General features: G+C 41.0%; 1 protein-coding gene across 1 annotated transcript in view; it reads left to right on the top strand.

Annotated features, from left to right (window-relative positions):
- The first annotated feature begins 1,554 nt into the window (after nt 1-1,554).
- The window catches only part of UBE2W (ubiquitin conjugating enzyme E2 W), a 34,425-nt gene continuing 17,777 nt past the window's right edge, over nt 1,555-18,202 (top strand). The window contains exon 1 of the mRNA XM_035317835.1: nt 1,555-1,676. Coding sequence (XP_035173726.1) covers nt 1,662-1,676 — 15 coding nt within the window. The 5' untranslated portion in view covers nt 1,555-1,661. The remainder of the gene's footprint in view (nt 1,677-18,202) is intronic.

Raw genomic sequence — 18,202 nt, 5'->3', positions numbered from 1 at the left:
AAGCCCGTAAGTTCATTCCCTCCTGCAGCTAGCTCACAGAGGAATGATACTCCTGCTGCCTTCTGCTGCTCCTTTTATGCAAACCACAAGAGTCTGGACGCTCATTTTAACAACAGCAATATTGCCCACGCTGGACACGAGTTGGAACCTGATGCCACATTATGCTGGGTTTTTGTTTTCCTCTAGTTAGCCATCTTTAAAGCTGAGGATATAAAAATACATTCCGGAAAGTAAACCTTGTAAGAGGGAGCAGCACCTTGCATCACGCCAAGTAATATCGTTAAAGAAAGCAGGCAAGCTTTCAGATACACAGCTTTTCTTTAGGCCTAGAATTAAGGTGGCAGATTTCAGAGGCACATACAAGCTGAGAACAACTGTTTGGTCATTGGATTGGATCTGTATCGGTTAGGCCACCTCCAAAAGAAAATTCAGGTGTTACCAAGGAGCAAAGGTGATCCAAGGGGACTCTTCAGCATCATTATGAAATGTGGATGTGCAGGGACAAGGAAGGGCAGGTATACTGTAAAATTAATTATTGGAACATGCAGCCAGGTCAGCGAGGAGATGGAGCTATAACGAGCTATAAAGTCAGGATCATAGAATCATTAGGGTTGGAGAAAACCTCCAAGATCATCTGGTCTAGCCATCACTGCCTACTAAACCCTTGGTTTTATGCACACACTAACATTATGGGTTTTATAGATTTGTCTTCAGAACCATTATTTTGTGGGTTTATGCTGAGGATCAGCTAGGTATGGGATACTATACCATGGAATAAATGGAATGCTGCTATATATATATATATATATATATATATATATGAAATAGCTGCTGTACGAGGTGCTCAGGCGAGTCCAGAGAAGGGCAATGAGGCTGATGAGGGGTCTGGAGAACAAGTCTGAGGGAGCTGGGGTTGTTCAGCCTGGAGAAGAGGAGGCTCAGGGGTGACCTTATTGCACTCTACAGGTACCTGAAAGGAGGCTGTAGCGAGGTGGGGGTTGGTCTATTCTCCCACGTGCCTGGTGACAGGACGAGGGGGAATGGGCTAAAGTTGCGCCAGGGGAGGTTTGGGTTGGATATTAGGAAGAACTTCTTTACTGAACGGGTTGTTAGTCACTGGAATAGGCTGCCCAGGGAAGTGGTGGAGCCACCGTCCCTGGAGGTCTTTAAAAGGTGTTTAGACCTAGAGCTCAGTGATATGGTTTAGTGGAGGACTTGTGTTAGGTCAGAGGTTGGACTCGGTGATCTTGTAGGTCTCTTCCAACCTCGATGATTCTGTGATTCTGTGAAAGTGCTTAATTCGCGGACTGTAGCTCCCGGTGGGCGTTTTTATTCACCTACAGAGCTACCACACAAGCACCGGGTGCAAAGCACAGGGCATATTCCATCCCAGGAAACGAAAACGCCGAATCCCAACGCGCGCCCACCTAAAACACGACTCCCACACGGCACAACCACGGGCAGCCCCCGAGGCCCGGCGGCCCAACACCGGCCCGCCTCACCGCCCTCCCTGCCCCCGCCCGCGCCGCCCCCTCCGCGGCGCCTGCGCGGCGGCGGCACCACGTGACGGCCGCGGGCGGGGACGGAGCCGGGCGCTGCGAGGGCCGGCGGCGCGGCGCGGTGCGGCGGGGCGGGGGGGAGGAGGAGGAGGCGGCTCCATCATGGCGTCCATGCAGGTGAGCGGCCGGCCGCCAGCCGCGCCCCGGCCTGCGGGGCGCTGAGGGGTAGCGAGGGGAGCCCGGCCCGGCCCGGCCCTTGGAGGGCGCCCGGAGGGGTGAGGGGAGGTTGAGAGTGGGGCAGGCAGAGGGGAGAGGCAGGGGAGGGGACGGGAGCGGGGTCGGGGCCCTGTGCGCGGGGTGCGGGGTGCGCTGAGGGGACTGAAGGGGGGCTGGGGCCGAGCCCTGCCTCCGGGGGTGTCCCCCCGGGAAGCTGCGGGCCGAGAGCGCCTGTCTCTGCGTGCTTGCACCGGGCTGCCGCAGGGCCGGCGGGGTGCAGGCAGCCTGCTGCTGCCCGACAGGTATTGCCGGCCGGCTGCCGCCTGCGACCACCTCTCCGGAGGGGCCGGGATGGCAGCCGCAGGATCCGCTCGGGCACCGTGGAGGGCTTGTGCCCGGGCTTTCCGGGACGTGCCCAGGACAAAAGAGCGCTGGGCTTTGCGGCTGTGGGCCTGGCTTTTCCTCTTTCACCTGCTCCGCTTCACCTCCTTATTATTTGTATTTTCATCTCGCGTTTAGATGCGGTTGATCCCCCACTTCTCGTTTTTCTTTTCAAATCTCTCTTCTTTTCGTTCCGATCTGCTATAACTCGTATTTTTTTTTGTCACGAGTAATGGGACGACCCAGAAGGAGCATACAAACAATCAGATTAATTCTTCTGATAGCCTGGATTTAGTGCTAACGAGAGTTAAAGTGTCAAAACACCGGGCCTTGTGGGGTAGAAATGCTGCTGGCAGAGCTTAGAGGCATTAAAAAAAATTGTACGTCTTTCAGAGTTACTGAAATGGGAAGGGATCGAGAACTTGAACACACTTGAACACACTGTACAGAACGTTCTTGATTTAGCAGCAGTTTAGACAGGCTGATGTGTCTTCGATTTAGCAGCTCAGTCTGTCGAATGCATTTCGGTAATCCCTTTTTTAACATTCAGATTTCCACAAGTGCAAAATTGAGACAGTCGTTCATTAAGTAGAAACTTTTTATAAAGCTACATAAAAAACCATAAGGAAGTGACAGCTGTGAAACTTGATGGAGGCAGTCTGTGGGGCTTTATAAACCAAGGCTACGCTCTGTGTTTGGCCTATTAAATGACCTTCTGCAGCTTGCCTCACCCTCATTCCTGTTGATCCCTTTGTAAAAGGGAAATAATGATTACAAAATCATTGTTTAGGACACAGGAATTACAAATGTTGTCTAAAAGATCAGTTATGTGCGGAGGTAATACTCTCTTCCTGAAAATGTGACTCTCATGTTGTAATTGCTTCCATTTTAGAAATACTTGCCGTAAGATCATACTTCTTTTTCCTTTTTTTTTTTTTTTAATTTTTATTTTCTGTTGTATTTTGATGAGGAATTTTATGGAGTTGTTTTGTTGTTGTTGTTGTTTATGGGCTACCAATTGTGTAATGTTCTGAAAATAATGACTTTTTCCTGAGTTTTAGACATTCATTTATGCTGTGTTCAAAAACTAGAGAAATGGAAAAGGAATTGCCTAGGAACCTTTGTTGTAAATAAGCAGGAAACCTAAACTGACTTTAGTAAAATTATTAAGTTTCCTAAGATTGGGTACCTTCCTTGGTGAACAAGATTTCAAAGCTCTGAACTTTTCTGTCGAAGAATGTTCAAATCTTCAGCATGAAGAACATTTTACAAGGGAAGCTGTTGAATGGAAAAATCAATCAAAATTATATACATATTCATTGCTGCTAACATTTAATATGTAAGTAGCCTCACTTAAAAAAAAAAAAAAGTGATTATATACAGTTTTTTTATACCCAATGTCTGAAATGTTTGTGCAACTCATTGCAGTCTGTAAAATACCAATAGTTTATTACTATACCACTATGGCAGTCTTGTTGATATTTCTAGTAGAAATGATACATCAGAAATGACAAAAATTTATTTGAGCTACTCAAATGCCATAATTTCTACAACATTGTGATGCCCTCAGTCAAGTAGACCTTGTTTTTACATATCCACCAAAATCTCTGTGATTAACTTAAGGGAAAATTATTTGATTGGCATATTTGAAGTCATCCTAAAAGGAAAGTGTTGAAACTATCAAATAAAACTCTTTTTGCTGATATCAATGAAGATCAACCTGAACAGCTACTGTGGTTCAGTTGATGTGTTGTAACTTAAAACTTGGGAGTATGAGCCTTTGTGTGCATGGTTTAGGTTTATTATGACTTGTCTGCACAGACGCTTGTTATGGTAGCTTTCTGTAACACTCTTTCTAGAACAATAGAAGCCATGTTGATGAGATCCTGTGCTTTGCTTTTTAATCACTGTGTTGTACGAAGCGTTGACTGATTCGTCATTGGGTTGGTTTAACCTCTAGGCAAATGCAGCTTTTTTCCCCCAAGATTTTTCTCAGAAAAAGTGCAAGCTTGTGTAACTTCTTTGTGAAGGGGAGAAGAAATATTCTGAAAAGCTGTGAGTACTGTAGAACAAGTGAAAGGGCTGCCTGCAAAAATTTGGTGTAGCATCCTTACTCTTAAAGCTAGAGCTAACATAAAAATGTGGCAAATACTGAAGAAATATTAAGTAATAAGCAGTTGTTCTCAGGACTGCTGTGAACACAGAACTTCCATTGAGAATGGAGGAGTGGGTAAAGAACAGAACCAAGGAAGTTTAGCTAAAAATGCATTGTTTCTGTACAGTGGGTGTTATATACTCAGTTACTGCCTTTCCTTAAGCCCACAGGTATCAAATTGCTTGCATCTAAACTTGAAAGATTCACTTTATAATGCTGACATTTGAATTACTGCTATTTTACCTTTCCTCTCTTCCTAATACTGAGTTTCTTGAAATTCTGACTTATGACTGGATATATTTAAGCAGATTTCACAAACACATCTATGGGGAGTTTTAGGTGTTTAGCACCAAAATAACCTCTGGTCTTTTCATTAATTTAGGCACATTGGGCTTGTACATGCAGATATTTGAATCTGATTAAATGCAGGGGTAATGTAATTAATGACACAAACAGCTTTAGCAAAGATTGTAGTGTAGAATGTTAGCCTTGTGTTTGTGCATGCTTTTATGTTATCAGGACATTTTTTTTGCCCTTGAAAACTGCCCGCTGGTGGGCCACCATCAAACACATGCTCACGTCAAAATAAAAAGCGCTACATTAAAAGTCTTGTTTCAGCAACAGATTTTTTGTTTCTTCCTAAATACCTAAATACCTGCAACAAAAGGCATTTAACAAAATAACTGTGCCAAATGACAACGTGGAATTCATGCTAGTTGAGATCACTAGCAGCTCGATCACAAAACACAAGCTGGTGGTAACATAGAAGCTGCCCACAGGTTTCACCCTAGTGTTTTTTTATCAGTGGGGTAGGGGATGGGGAAACTGTGTACAAGCCAGTGAGATCTCAAGAAAAAATGGCAGTATAATTGCATTATAAGAAAATAAAATGTTCTGAATATGCCCACTTTCATCTAAGCTTCCTTGTTTCTATTTTTCACCTGCTCTTCTTGTCCCAGTGGAAGTTCTCTTCCCAGCTGCTCTCAGGGCAGTTGTTTATTGCTCAATAGTTCTTCAGTATTGACAGCAATTTTATTTAGTAGTTGGGACATAATTTTCTCTTTGACATAATTTGGCCATGGAGAAGTTCTAAAATCTATATAATAAAACTTGAAAAACAAAACCTTTATCAAGTAAAGCTTTCAGTTGACTGGAACTTCAGTGCTGGTGCACGCGTGTTTGGTGCTGTTGAAGGTCACAGTGCAAGATGTTGTTTGTGTTATGTCGAATTAAATATTTAAAAAGAAAATGGGTGGCTACTGTAGCTACACAGTCAATTCTGGGATACAAACACAAAGAGATTACTGGTAGTTACTAACGACTTGAAACATTTAGTGGTGTCTGGTGAAATACCATTGAAAGGTTAAAAAAACAAAAAAATATATATATTTTAAAAACTGAAAGATGGATGTATTGTAATTGAGACCAGAATGAGTGGAGAGGAAATAACATTTCTCCTGTCCACTAAGTGGTTGTTAGTCCTCTGTGTAACCTTCAGTTATCAGTCTGTACCGGTACGTAGTGTATTAGTTTTGGCTATAAGCCATGCTACAGTGAGGTGAGATAATACAGAATTTATATTTGTTTTACCAAGATGAGTTTAATCTTGTTTTTTAATTAACTTTTGAGGTGAGTTGAAAAATCCAGTGAAGTTTCAAATTTGCAGCTGTTAGTTCAGTGAAGATAAATAAAATAAGAGTCATGGCTTTAGGCCCTAAGGAGTCTCACTTTTTGCATCTGCCTTTATAAAATACTTTGGGAAATGCTGTACTGTGCATCAGCTGCAGAACCTGGGGTCTAGAACAGAAGAATTCACTTCATAGAAAGAAAGGAGTGGCAGACTTTATTTTTCCTAAATGTACAGGTATCAGCAGATTTTTCTTCCAAATAGGCCAACTTTATAGCTAAAATATGGAAAACCATGAAGGCTTTCAACCTGGTAATTTTGAATATTTCTATCTGATCCACACATGTATGATTTAAATCAGGGAAATTGGAACAGGCAGATATTTACTGGAAACAACTGTTATCCCAGTTGATTGTAGATATTTCTTGCTCATCTTGATAATGCGCTGTTCCTGCTTTTAGGCCTAGCTATTCAAGCTCTGAGAAGGGAAAAAGAGAAAACAATAGATTTGCAAAAGCCAGGGAATGCTGTCTTGTTAAGCCGTACCCTTGGAAAGCTCTGGGAGCTTGTAAATAATAAGCTAAAGCAGCTTAGCTCAAATAACGTGCACAAGGTAGTGAATCAAGCACTTTCTTTAATTGTTTGGTCAAATGCTCTCAAGCTAAGGCTTTAAGACTAAAGGATCTTCACTTCTATAATATAAAGGTATAGGCTATACTGGTGAATACTGTGGGAGATAATGGGATTAAATTACCACTATTAACATGACAGAGATGAGGCCCAACTTCTGTTGAATTTATCTGTTACGGTTGGGTGCAACAAACCCAAATGCTCTTGTCTCTGATGTAGCCTTGTTTGACAACCAAAGAAGAAGCTTGCAAGCTTTTGCAGGCTGAAGTTCTTCCTGGTGTGGTGGTGGCGAGGATGAAAGTCTTTCTTTCGCTCTGGATTTGTAGGCAAAAATTTCATGAATTTTGCATTGTTTTGAAGTAGGACTGACAGCTGGGAACTCGGGTTGTTTTCTTTTTTCCTTTTGAAGGGAGGAAAAGGAAATGTTACAATTTAAATCTGCTAAAACTTTGTTAATTAAAAGCAAATTACAAATACATTTTAAGTCTTCTAAAGCAAAAGAAGAGCCACTAAGCAACCTTTCATGGTAGAATGAGAAGTCTCAAAAAGTCTTCTGGAATCTGTACAAGCTCTTGCAGGTTGTCCCATCTGTCCTTTAGCACTTAATTTAAGGACCAGGATTGGTGTTGGGGGTGAGAAGGAGGTGGAACCCACCATTTGCCTCCCTGGCACCAGTATTAAAAAGTTAAATGAGAAAGGACAGAAAGTAACAGTGGGAGAGAGCAGGAATTACTGAAACTTTTGTTTTGGTGGTGGTAATTAATGATGTTGTTGAGAATGCTATTCATCCTTTCACACACAGTTATTTTTAAAACTCTTTTGGGTGATAAAATCAGAGTTGTCATCTTTATATTCAACTTAAATACTGCTTGATCAGCTTCAAGAAAAAAAGATCCTGTATATATGTCAATACATTTTGTTAAGCTTACTGGAGTATAGCAAATACTGTCTCTAAAATCTGCTGGAATAAAACACTTCATTGAATTTTGTGCCATGTGTTTACATAAATATTTTATTTCTTGATTAGAAATCGGTGGCCAAGAAGGAGAAGGGACAAAGAAACTGAATGCATTGAGGTTTCCTAAATTTAAATGGTATGGGGTATGGTTTAGATGAGTATTTAAAGGGGTATGGTGTAGATGAATATTTAAATCTTGTTGGTTTGCTGTTTCTGACTTTTTTTACTTCCTTTTCTTCCCAAAAGGTATTTTGTCAGCACACAATTTTTTTATCTCGATTATCAGCCTCTGGAACGTTCTCTGTGAGGATGAGAAATTCCCTGGTAGACATATGGTTGCCCTCATTATGCCAGTCCTTGCTGTTATCTTGAATTCGTTGCTTTAGCTGAAGCAGTTTAAATGATGTCAGACGCTTGTCCTTAAAAGACTGAATTACTTGTGTTTGACTTGTTAGTACTGTCTGAGGCTTGTGCTGGCCATTGTTACATCTGAAGAATCCTTTGAAAAAGCAGATTACTAGCTGTCGGGTTCATTTTATTCTTCATTAGTGGATTTCACTTAATTTGCTTTAAAATGACAGCTTTACTGTCAAAAATGGGATTATCTGGAAAAAGCTTTTCAGACTGTGGTGTGCAGAGTGGTTTTGTGTGTGCGGTTATTGGTGTCTGTTTAATTGTGTTGCAGTTCTGTTTTCAGGTTTTTCTTGCCTCTTAGTGACCTGAAGTCAATGCCCTTTAGAAGAACTCTGCGTGGCCTTGACCTTCCAGTCAAATATTGAGAAATCCCTACCTCACAGTATTTCGTGCTTTATTTTAGAGTATCTTAGGATGGAGCGTGTGAGGCTAGTCTCCTGGTTAGTGAACTGAGAAATCAACGACCTCCACCCAACCCTAGTGAGACCTTAGAACGTTCAGAACAACAAACCTTTATTGGTGGGAACTTCTTTACAAGTAGCTCGTTAAAAAGCTTCCTGCGCTGCCTTTAGGCTCCCTGAAAAAGAGAGAAACACACAAAATGCCTGATGCTGGGGACTTGAACTGCGGATTGGTCTGGGAAAATAATGTTGTAGAACTGGGTTGCCAGATGTTAACATGTTTTATTAGAAATAAGGAGGAGGATACTAATCTGCTTCTGCACTCTGAGTACAGATTGAAAACCTGATATTCAGCCAAAAATAGACAAAACTGAAAAACAATTCTCGCAACTCAAATCCTGGCATTATTTTTTATGGACATACTATTCTGCAAAGCAGTTTTGTTGTGTCCTGCTGAAGCTCTAATTGGGCGCATCCAGCCAATTGATCTCTCTTCCCTCCTCCTTTGGGCCTTGATTAAAATTTACTATAAGTAAATTTCCAATGATGAGGAAAAATTCTCCCAGGATTGTGATAGTCAAGGATCTGGATGGTTTGTGTGCTGGAGAGTCTGGGCCGAATGATTTTACCTGGTTAATGGAATATGCTCTGCGGGGGCTTTTTGAATCAGCTGCTTATTAGGAAACAGAGCTTTTTAGGAACTGTCTCTTTCATCTTTTCTGTTGTTTGCTTGACCTTAGTAGATGTTTCTTTTTAGAAATCAGCATTTTTAATCTTTACCTGTTTCTCTTCTGTTTGAGAGTCTTTTGGTATTTAAATTTAGGTGTCTATTCAGGAATTGAATACTGAAATAATAGAAACATGGAATCAGTTGCAGCAAGACTTGTGCTGCTAATAATGCATTTTCTATAGATTTTGTTTTGTTTTGTCTGACAACCAGGGCTATTTACCCAGTGTTTAGAATTCCATACGTCTTGAAATTTGAGATGGTTTTCAGTAAGAAATGTGCGAAGGAAAGGACAAGAATGCTGAAAACAGAGCTGTCCCTGGTCTTGTTCTCTCAGGCTGGGAGGTTGTCCTAGCAGGCCTGTGACAGATATGCTAGGAAGCAACGTGACGGTGTTGTCACAGCGCTGGTGTTGCAGCCTAGTGACAGCTCCTGCTCTGGTATGAGGTTACCGTTTGCCTCCATTCATGAAGGAGATATCTCTGCGGACATCTCCCGGATATAAAAACTTCCCCAAATCGGAAAGGATGTTTCTGTGAGGCACTTAGTAACTGGAATGGGGGAGGAGGTGACAGCTAGTGGCTCATAAGGGAAATGTAAATTCTTTGGCAAGGCTCTATCAAGGCTAGGCCTGTCAGTGCTTTTGTGCTAGCAGTTTGCTAGGTCCACTTAAGTCTCTGGATGTGCAAGAGAATCATTAGCAGTCACTGAAGAAATACTGTTGGGTCTCCCTGGGATGCAGCGCGTTGACTAGCATGCAGCAGGATTGGAGCCCCTGTGGGATTAATTTTTAACTCCTATTTATGAGTTAGCTTTTCTTCCTTGCAGATCTCCGAACTAGATAAAGAGTTGAATTCACAGTGTTCAGGAAGGCACGGCCTTGGAAGGCTGCTCCTTCCGTATATCATCATGACAAAGAGAAGGAATGAAAATAGTGTTTGGAAATAGGTTTCTAACAAAATTGACGAGCAGATATTTTGGATACTTATCCTTCCTAGTGCATGATATTTTATAATTGCTGTTCTATCTCTTGTTTTCTTTGTTCTTCTCTCTGTTTACACATTTTCCACTCTGGTTTCTGCTCTATTACTAGAATAAAAATGCTTTCCCCTTACAAACTGTTTTCTACCAACCTCTTATCACTGTCCTTAATATATCTGGTCTTGTACTGAATCTCCTTTTGGTTCAATCAGCTCAGCACTTTTCTCTATTCCTAAATTTTCAAGTCCATTTGAAAGGTTGCTTATAGGTAAAGTATCTTACTAAGGCAACTCATTATTTAGCTCTCGGATTACCCATTTCAGACACTGCATATCTGATGCAACATTTCTTGAAACACCAGAAAGTAGAATATTCAAGAACTGCAAAGATAAGATGCCTGAATATATGCACTGAGCTCTCTTTCAATTTTATTTTCTGTGTATCATTTACCTTTATGAAGTATATTCAGCTCTGAGGATATAATAAGCCAGGACTATGGGCACACAGTCAAATTTGATTGCATTATGGCATCAATATTTTCCTGCTAATTGACAAGGCCAATGTAACAGTGCATGTGCTTTGCCTACTCCAGTTACGCAGTACAGTGCCTTAACCAAAACAGTGTTTGTTGGCTGCCTTAGTAGCTCTCAACAGCATGTACATATTCATAGTTGGCAGTGACCCTTATAGCTAAGGGTACCTTACTTTTGGCTGTAAGCATACATATTTTTTGCATGTAGCTTTATTATGCTTTAACTCTTTCTAGGCTCCAGTTTTCTAAGGGAAGGGCAAAGCTGTTGTGAGAGTTTAGAACTGGAATTAGACACCTGATGATGGTGATGCTCTGTTTTAAAGGTGTTGAGAAAGGTATTTTCTACATATCTACAAGAGCTAGGCAAGTTTTCATGATGGGAGGAGGTGGGGGATGAATTAGAGTGCCCTGTTGCTTTGTAGGAAATTGGGGTTAAAGGCTGTCTGCCTTGGGTGTGAGCCTTATTTGTGGTAGAATCAGAAACGTGATCCCCGGCTTGGGGAATATGACAGGGGTATTGTCATGTATGCTTTAGGAATACAGGCTATTTCCTTGTGAGACCAGTGAAGCAATTTTGATTCTGTTAATAGATGTTTGTAACATAACATCTGGCTTAAGGGTGCACAGTAACCAAACTGTCTGATTCTAGGAGATGGATTCTGAAATGTTCGCATCATCAACCTCCAAATCTTCTGTTCTAAACCTCTACCCTGTCCACGATTTCACGTTGCATCTTTGTATATGCCTTGCCTCTGCTTCTTTGTGTGATTCTGTGTGTGAATCAATACAAATGAGAAGTTTAGCTGTGGCATTTGAGATGTTACCACACCAGATCCAGAACTAGAAAAGAGAGATGTGTACCCTACTTGATAAAGACAATTGTATATTTTTGCCTTGCAGAGGTGGCTTTGGGGATGTATTTAAACCCAAACTGTAACAGACAGTGGCTGCCATCTTTCTGGATTAAAATGGTAGTTTGTTGTGAGCTCTGTGAGGAGCTGGCAGGAATTCTGCTGTGCTGACACCTGGTTAGTTTTGTTCTTTGCTCCATATTCTTTGAGAAGTCTGAGGAGCTTCACGCTTCAGAAAATCTGTGGAGGATATCAGAGCGGGCTGCACGAATCCCTTTTGACAGAATTAGCTGTAGGATACAAGCCATTGCTATGTCAGGCAACTCAGCCACTGCAGTAAGCTTTCCTTTGGAATTGATGTTTGGATCATTGTTAAGCTGTATTCTTTGGTTTCATCCCTGAATCACCCTTTCCTGTCGAGGTAGGTGAATTTAGTAATCGTGGTTTCAAAGGCTTCCACCTTCATGAAAACACTTGTGTAAACTGCTGGTTGTGTTGTTACTCTTTGTCTTGCAGTTGGTCATCCTAATTGAAGGATTGTGGTGTTACCCGGTCTTGGGTTTCTGATCTTCGTGCTCTCTTCATCCCTCTCCCTCTAGGTAGTGAATGCGGGACCAGTTTCATACTTTTTAGTTTTAGTTTACTTGGAAGTTGTATTAAAACATTGTTTAGCATAAAATCCTCCATCTCAAAAATAAGGAAGAGCTCAAATTAAGATTGCCTGTGTAACTTGATGTTTGCGGTCTGATTTTTCTTTCTCAGTTGTTTTAAATCAGAAGTGGACAAGCAGGGAGGGAATGCCTGTATGAAATCCTACGGTGGAGTAGCAGAAGCATTGGAATGATGGTCTTACGATATTGAAAAGGACAATACAGCAAGCAGTGATCCCAAGGGCATATAGGTGTATAGAATCATCTGAGTGAGTGATGGAGGCTATTGTGGGAGTGAGTGGCTGTGCTGTCTTGTAGTTTGACTGGCAGGAGGTGGCGGAGAGGCTGAAAGCAACTTGACTGTGTGTGGCTACGTGAGGAGCTATTTAGTGACTTGAAGATTGAAAAGACTTTGTACAAAACAAAGTGAAAATAAGTTGTCACTCTTAATGCTCCATATAAAAGGAAGGGGAAAGCATGTAAGTGTGAAATCTACCCATGGTTTGTTGTTTTAAATTAATAGATTTGAAAAATCATTAAGAAAGTTTTTTGTAAATCAGCTAAAAGAAAGATGAAGAAAGGGATGAGTCTGTTAATGGAAAAGGAAAGCAAAGAACAGATGACAGATACTTAATAACAACGAGGCAGTAAATCATGGCAAACAAATGGGACAGATTTAATAGCTTTCTGGTATTGGATATTATGTCTGCCACTAGCATTCAGCTGTTTGTTTTTTTGTGTGTTTGTTTTTTGTTGTTGTTTTTAAGTGTTTAAGCAACTGATTCTGAGTTGCTTTGTTGGCAATTATTTTGAGTGAGTTTCCAGATGGTAAATACTATTTTTATTCTTCTGCTTTCCTATAAAAAAAAGTGGCTTCTGGAAATTGCTGAACTGAATGGTCTCTGATACCTACAGGCTATAAATAGACAATTAACTTGTACATAAATAGGAAATCCATTTTAGCTATTTTTTTAGAGCAAATTGTATTGAACTACCATGGTTTCCTCTTTTGCTGTGTAGTAACTACTGTGAAAACAGAGCAGTAGGTGTTTTCTGATGATGCAAATATTTTTTTTGCTTGTGTTACTTTGGCCTTTGAATGAGCCAACAAGAAAACTGTGATATAAATTAATGTGTTTTTTTGTCCTGTTAACTACAGAGGTATCTCAAGGTATCACAGATGCAGTTTGATTGTAGCAAAATTGTTCTGTTTCACATGAGAGTCTGACTGAGAAAGGGTGTTTTGTTCCTTCGGGCTGAGCAGACCTGCCAGAGGGTTTTTTTGAGGGCAAGTCTGCGTCGGCTTTCATGCTTTCTTACATCCTGATCATCCAAGCTGCGTGCAAGTGTTCTCACAAAATATGAAAGTGACAACAAATGGAGAAGCTTCAACTGAAGGAGGATTAAAATCAACAAAATGGCTTTCAGGAGAGAAAGGTACAGTGTATTTAAGTGGGGAAGGAGAGGGAAGAAGCATAAGGGAGTATCAGGCTAACCAGTGCAGCAGGGAGCGAATGCTGTGCTGGGTTAACTGCAGCAGGCAGCCCGGCCCCACGTGGCTGCTCGCACACTCCATCGTGTGATGTGAAAGGTAAACCCAGAACTTGCGCATTGAGATGAAGACAATAGGTAAAGCAAAAGCTGCATGTGCCTGCAAAGCAAGTGAGGAATTCATTTGTTACTTCCCTTTGGCAGGTGGGTGTTTAGCTGTTTCTAGGAGAGCAGGGCTTCATCTTGTGTGGGGATTACTTGGGAAGACGAAAGCCACAACTCCAAACATTCCCCCCCCCCTCCCCCCCTTTCACCTAGCTGTTAATTGCTAACCCTGATGACATTTGATGGTGTGGAATATCCCTTTGGTCATTGGGGTCAGCTGTCCTGGCTATGTCCCCTCCCTGCTGCTCATGCAGTCCTGGCCTCTCCACTGCACAGCAGTGTGAGAAGCAGAAGAGACCTTGGCTCTGTGCAAGCACTGCTCTGCGACAACTAAAATGTCAGTGTGTTATCAGCACTGTTTTTCATCACAAATCCAAAAAATAGCACCACGGGAGCTACTTCGAAGAAAATTAACTCTGTCCCAACCCAAACCAGTACAGAATGCAGACTGAAAGCATGTAAAAAGCACTGTGCTGCTATAAAGAAAAAGCAGATCTGTGATATGGCACGGAAGGATAGTGACGAAACATTCTTCTGTGTGGTGTGTAAATATATATGTAGTTAAGGAGTCAGAGAGCAGCACAAATGAAATGCACAGATAATGAGACTTGGAGGTGGGAGGAAGCTGAGAGAGTTACATGGGTTTAGTTTAGGGAAGATTGGGCGAGGACAGAAGTAAGTTGAAAATAGTCAAAGGATTCTGTCTCCATGAAGAATAAAAGAAGTGATTGGGCATAATTCACACACCTGGATCTGTTACTGCAAAGAAAACTATTCCAGTTGGAAAAGCAGTGAAAGAGGCAGAGATAGGGTGGTATGGGAAATGTTAAAGGCTTAACTGCAGGGATATTTTACAAATCTTTGATCCATCGTTCTGTTAGAAAGATGAAGAGGTGACTTCCCGAAGGTGTCAGCAAGCCCTAAGTTTCTATAAACAAGATCACCAAGATCGGAGAAGTGTTAATCCAGTGTCCTTTGTCCCACTATGTGTGCCACCCCTAATTGTTAAGAATTTTGTGCCTGAAAAGCAGTTTCCTATATTTATCGATTTAAAACACAAGGAAATCTCTCCCTCTGAAACCATCCCTTTCCAAATGTTTAACTTCAGAACCTTAGTTTCAGGGTGCCTTTTGTGTGTAATGTGTGTGTGCTTGGTATATCAGTCTTTTGAACACAACGAAATAACAACAGAATAAAGTAACTAAATGACTATTGCTACCAGTGCAGGGTTCTAGTTTTCTGCATGATGATACGGTAGTCTTTAGGCTTGGTGTTACTCTAAGGAAATCAATGTCTTTGAAATGTGTTTGGTCAGCTAGCACAAATAATTCTAATCACTGAAGAGGAATCAATTTCAAGTTGTTGCATTTAAACTTTGGAAATTTTCTGAATTGCTGTGACAACAAGGAGCTCAATTTCCCAACTGAACTGTATGAATGCGGGCCTCGAGGGCCTCAATTAAATGTGTATTTAAAAAAACAAACAAACAAAAAAAACCCTAGATCTAACTGCTGATATTAATGAGATGCTACGTGAGACAACTTATTTTAAGTTGTGGTAAGAGAGAATTAAAAAAGCAGTCCTCCATGGTAGCTTTGGGAGTGTATCCTCAAGATTTTCTGATTGCCTTTAGCTGCATCCTAGGCTGTATGTGCAAGTATGTAGGCAGCAGCGTGATGAAAGTGCTTCTTCCCCTCCCTGGCACTGGAGACCATGTCTGGAGTGCCATCCATCAGAAGCTCTGCTACAGGAAGGGCCTGGTGTGCTGGAGGGAGTACCTCACGCAGCTCCTGAGGTGATGAGGCTGAGCTACACGACGTGCAAGAGGCTGCTCAGCCCTCACAAGAGAGGCAAATGGAAAATCGTGCTGATGTCTGCAGTGACCTGATGGGTGCAGGGAAAACAGAACGTGACTCCTCTGAGATGCACAGCAGGAAGACAAGGGGTAGCAGGCAGACTGAAGCATGAGGTGTTCCAATAGGATACAGAAAAAACTTGCCATGCCATGAGGGTAGTCCAACACTGGAATGAGTTGACCAAACAGGCCGGTTAAAAGACAAATTTCTACATACTAGTTTGCCCCCCTGTTAAAACAGTTTGTCAGTAGTTGAATGAATTCTGGTTAGTAAGCCACGATTCCCTTTTGTTCCAGTTTCTAGAGAGCACTGGACAGCGTCTTGAGCTTTTGATCTTGCGAGATCCTCTTCACTTTTATATTTTTATTTTTCCTCCTGACCTCAAGTGAATCATTGTTGGGATACATGAAATACATAAGGGCAAAGTATAATGGAGAACAGAGCTGATAACTGAGAGCAGTTAGAGGCGGTGTGGTAAGGTTGCAGGGAATAGTGCTTTCTGCTGATACTTGCTTTTGTTTGGGAGGTTCTTCTGAATGAAGAATGAGTCCAGAAGAGTGATGGGTTTCTTGACATCCTCCCTAATCCCCTTCCTGCCTTTCCAGACAAGCTATTCCTAGGAACTTCCTGCTAGTCAGAACACACCAGGGTGATAGGTAGGGACAGTCAGTTTTTGGTTTTGGATGCCCTTGTCTAAAAGCAGTAAGTTTCTTGGCTAAAGCTTGTTCCCATTTCCTGCATGCTAGTAATGTTGCAGGTTTGCTTTTCTGGGCAAACACATTTTACTGAGTTTGTGGCTGAATATTCAAATAACATGTCAGTTTTCTGCTGAACGTGCTCTTTTCATCTTTGTAGGGTAACAACCTGAACATATTTTATTGATATTCTTAATGAGAGCTGTGAATACAGATCAGGCTGAATTTCTGTTGATACTTGTTTGGGCTGGTTAACTTGGAGAGTATTACATTTCTAAAGACAAACAATTTTGTTTACTGGTTAGGTAAATAATGAGTATCTCTAGGGTACACTTTTGGATCTTATATTTTTGTATTGTAGTTGATGGACAATGTACTGTCCATATATATTATTTACTTTTAATGGACAGGTCCCCTTGAAGGTAATGGCAGATGCTGAAGATCAGAGGAATGGGTCATTTCAGTGGTGCTCTGCTGACTGTGTATACATTTATTTCCTCTTCTCTACTCTCCGTTCCCTTGGGTTACTGTTCTTGTAGAAAGAAGCATAAATATTAGATGTGAGAGCTGAAAAGCTGCAAAGCAGTTGGAGAGAATATTTTTGCATTGATGAGGTGAATGAAAGAATGGCTGACACTATTATACAGAAAAGCAGGTTAATTTAGAAAAGAGACACAGATCAAAACTTCAATTGATATTTTAAGTGATGGTAATTCAGAAATTTCTGTAGTATGTAGAACAAACAAAACTGCTTCTCTTCAAATTGCTGTTTGATCAGATACCAGTACTGTAGTGTGGGTGTTCTTAATTTTAAAATGGATTTTATGTTCCTTTATAAAGACACTTGTGTAGTTGGTCTACACGTATAAGTAAATAGATCTACTGATTCTTTTGCTGTTCTCCTATACATTTGTTCTTTTTTTGTTTTTGCCTAACATTTCCAAAGGTCCTAAGGGAAAGATTTTGAATTTTCTTTATCGCTTAAGGTTCTCATCTCCGAACTTTTAAAGTACTTCTCCGTATGACAATCTGTGTGACCAGGCATATCGGTTGAGGTTTATGTGTCAATGGTCTTGGAAAGTATCAGAAAGACAACTGACTTCAAAACATTCCTGCCATTCAAATTGAGGGTTTGTAAAATGGTTTGGGAGCTTTGCGGTTTAATTCATGTTAGCGGTGTTAAATATGGTTTGTGTATAAAAAATATAACAATTTGTGTTCCTGCTCTAAGGAACCTGCTTTGGCAGGGGGATTGGACCTGATGATCTTTCAAGGTCCCTTCCAACCCCTACAATTCTGTGATTCTATCTGAAGTTTTCTCAGACGTTATGCAAAAAAAAAACAAAAATTGAACACCGGGACTCTAATTTGGTTCTTGTTCTGTTGGTGAATTGTACAGATGCTATGGGGGCCTTAGCATCGTTTATAGAGAAAATGCACTTTGAAAGCATGGCCAGTGGTAACACTTCACACAGGTTGTGTATCCCTCATAACATAAATTATAAGCAACAGTTCTGTTGTTGTAGAAATGGTTGTAATTACTAATTTATCCCTGTCAAAAGAAGTAAGAATTACCTGAGCTACTGGTATAACTCTTCCCTAAATATTACACATCTGGAGATTTGAAGATATTTTAGTTATAAAATAGTTTGTGCTCTACAAAACAACATAATCCTGTTTAGTTTTGTTTTCTGTCCTTTGGGATGACTTGGAACAAGGAAAATACTTGCACAGATGCCAAATATAAGCATCTTAAATGAGAGAGAGAAAGGAAGAGTTCTTTTAAGGTCTTGGAGAATTATCCAATGCTAGCTGGTGAGTTTGAAACGTTTACAGCTAACTGTAGAGCTGTGATAGATATCTTTATAAGTGTGACAAAATCCTTAATACTCTTGTGTAGTTCATAATGCAACAGCGCTTCACTTAGTGTTGTCAATGTTACAAAAAATTATAATGAAAAAACGCTAAGCTTA

The sequence above is a fragment of the Oxyura jamaicensis genome, chromosome 2 (genome assembly GCF_011077185.1).
Source record: "Oxyura jamaicensis isolate SHBP4307 breed ruddy duck chromosome 2, BPBGC_Ojam_1.0, whole genome shotgun sequence".
NCBI lineage: Eukaryota > Metazoa > Chordata > Aves > Anseriformes > Anatidae > Oxyura > Oxyura jamaicensis.
The sequence above is the reverse complement of the archived record's forward strand: the minus strand, read 5'-3'. Positions and strand labels throughout refer to the sequence as shown.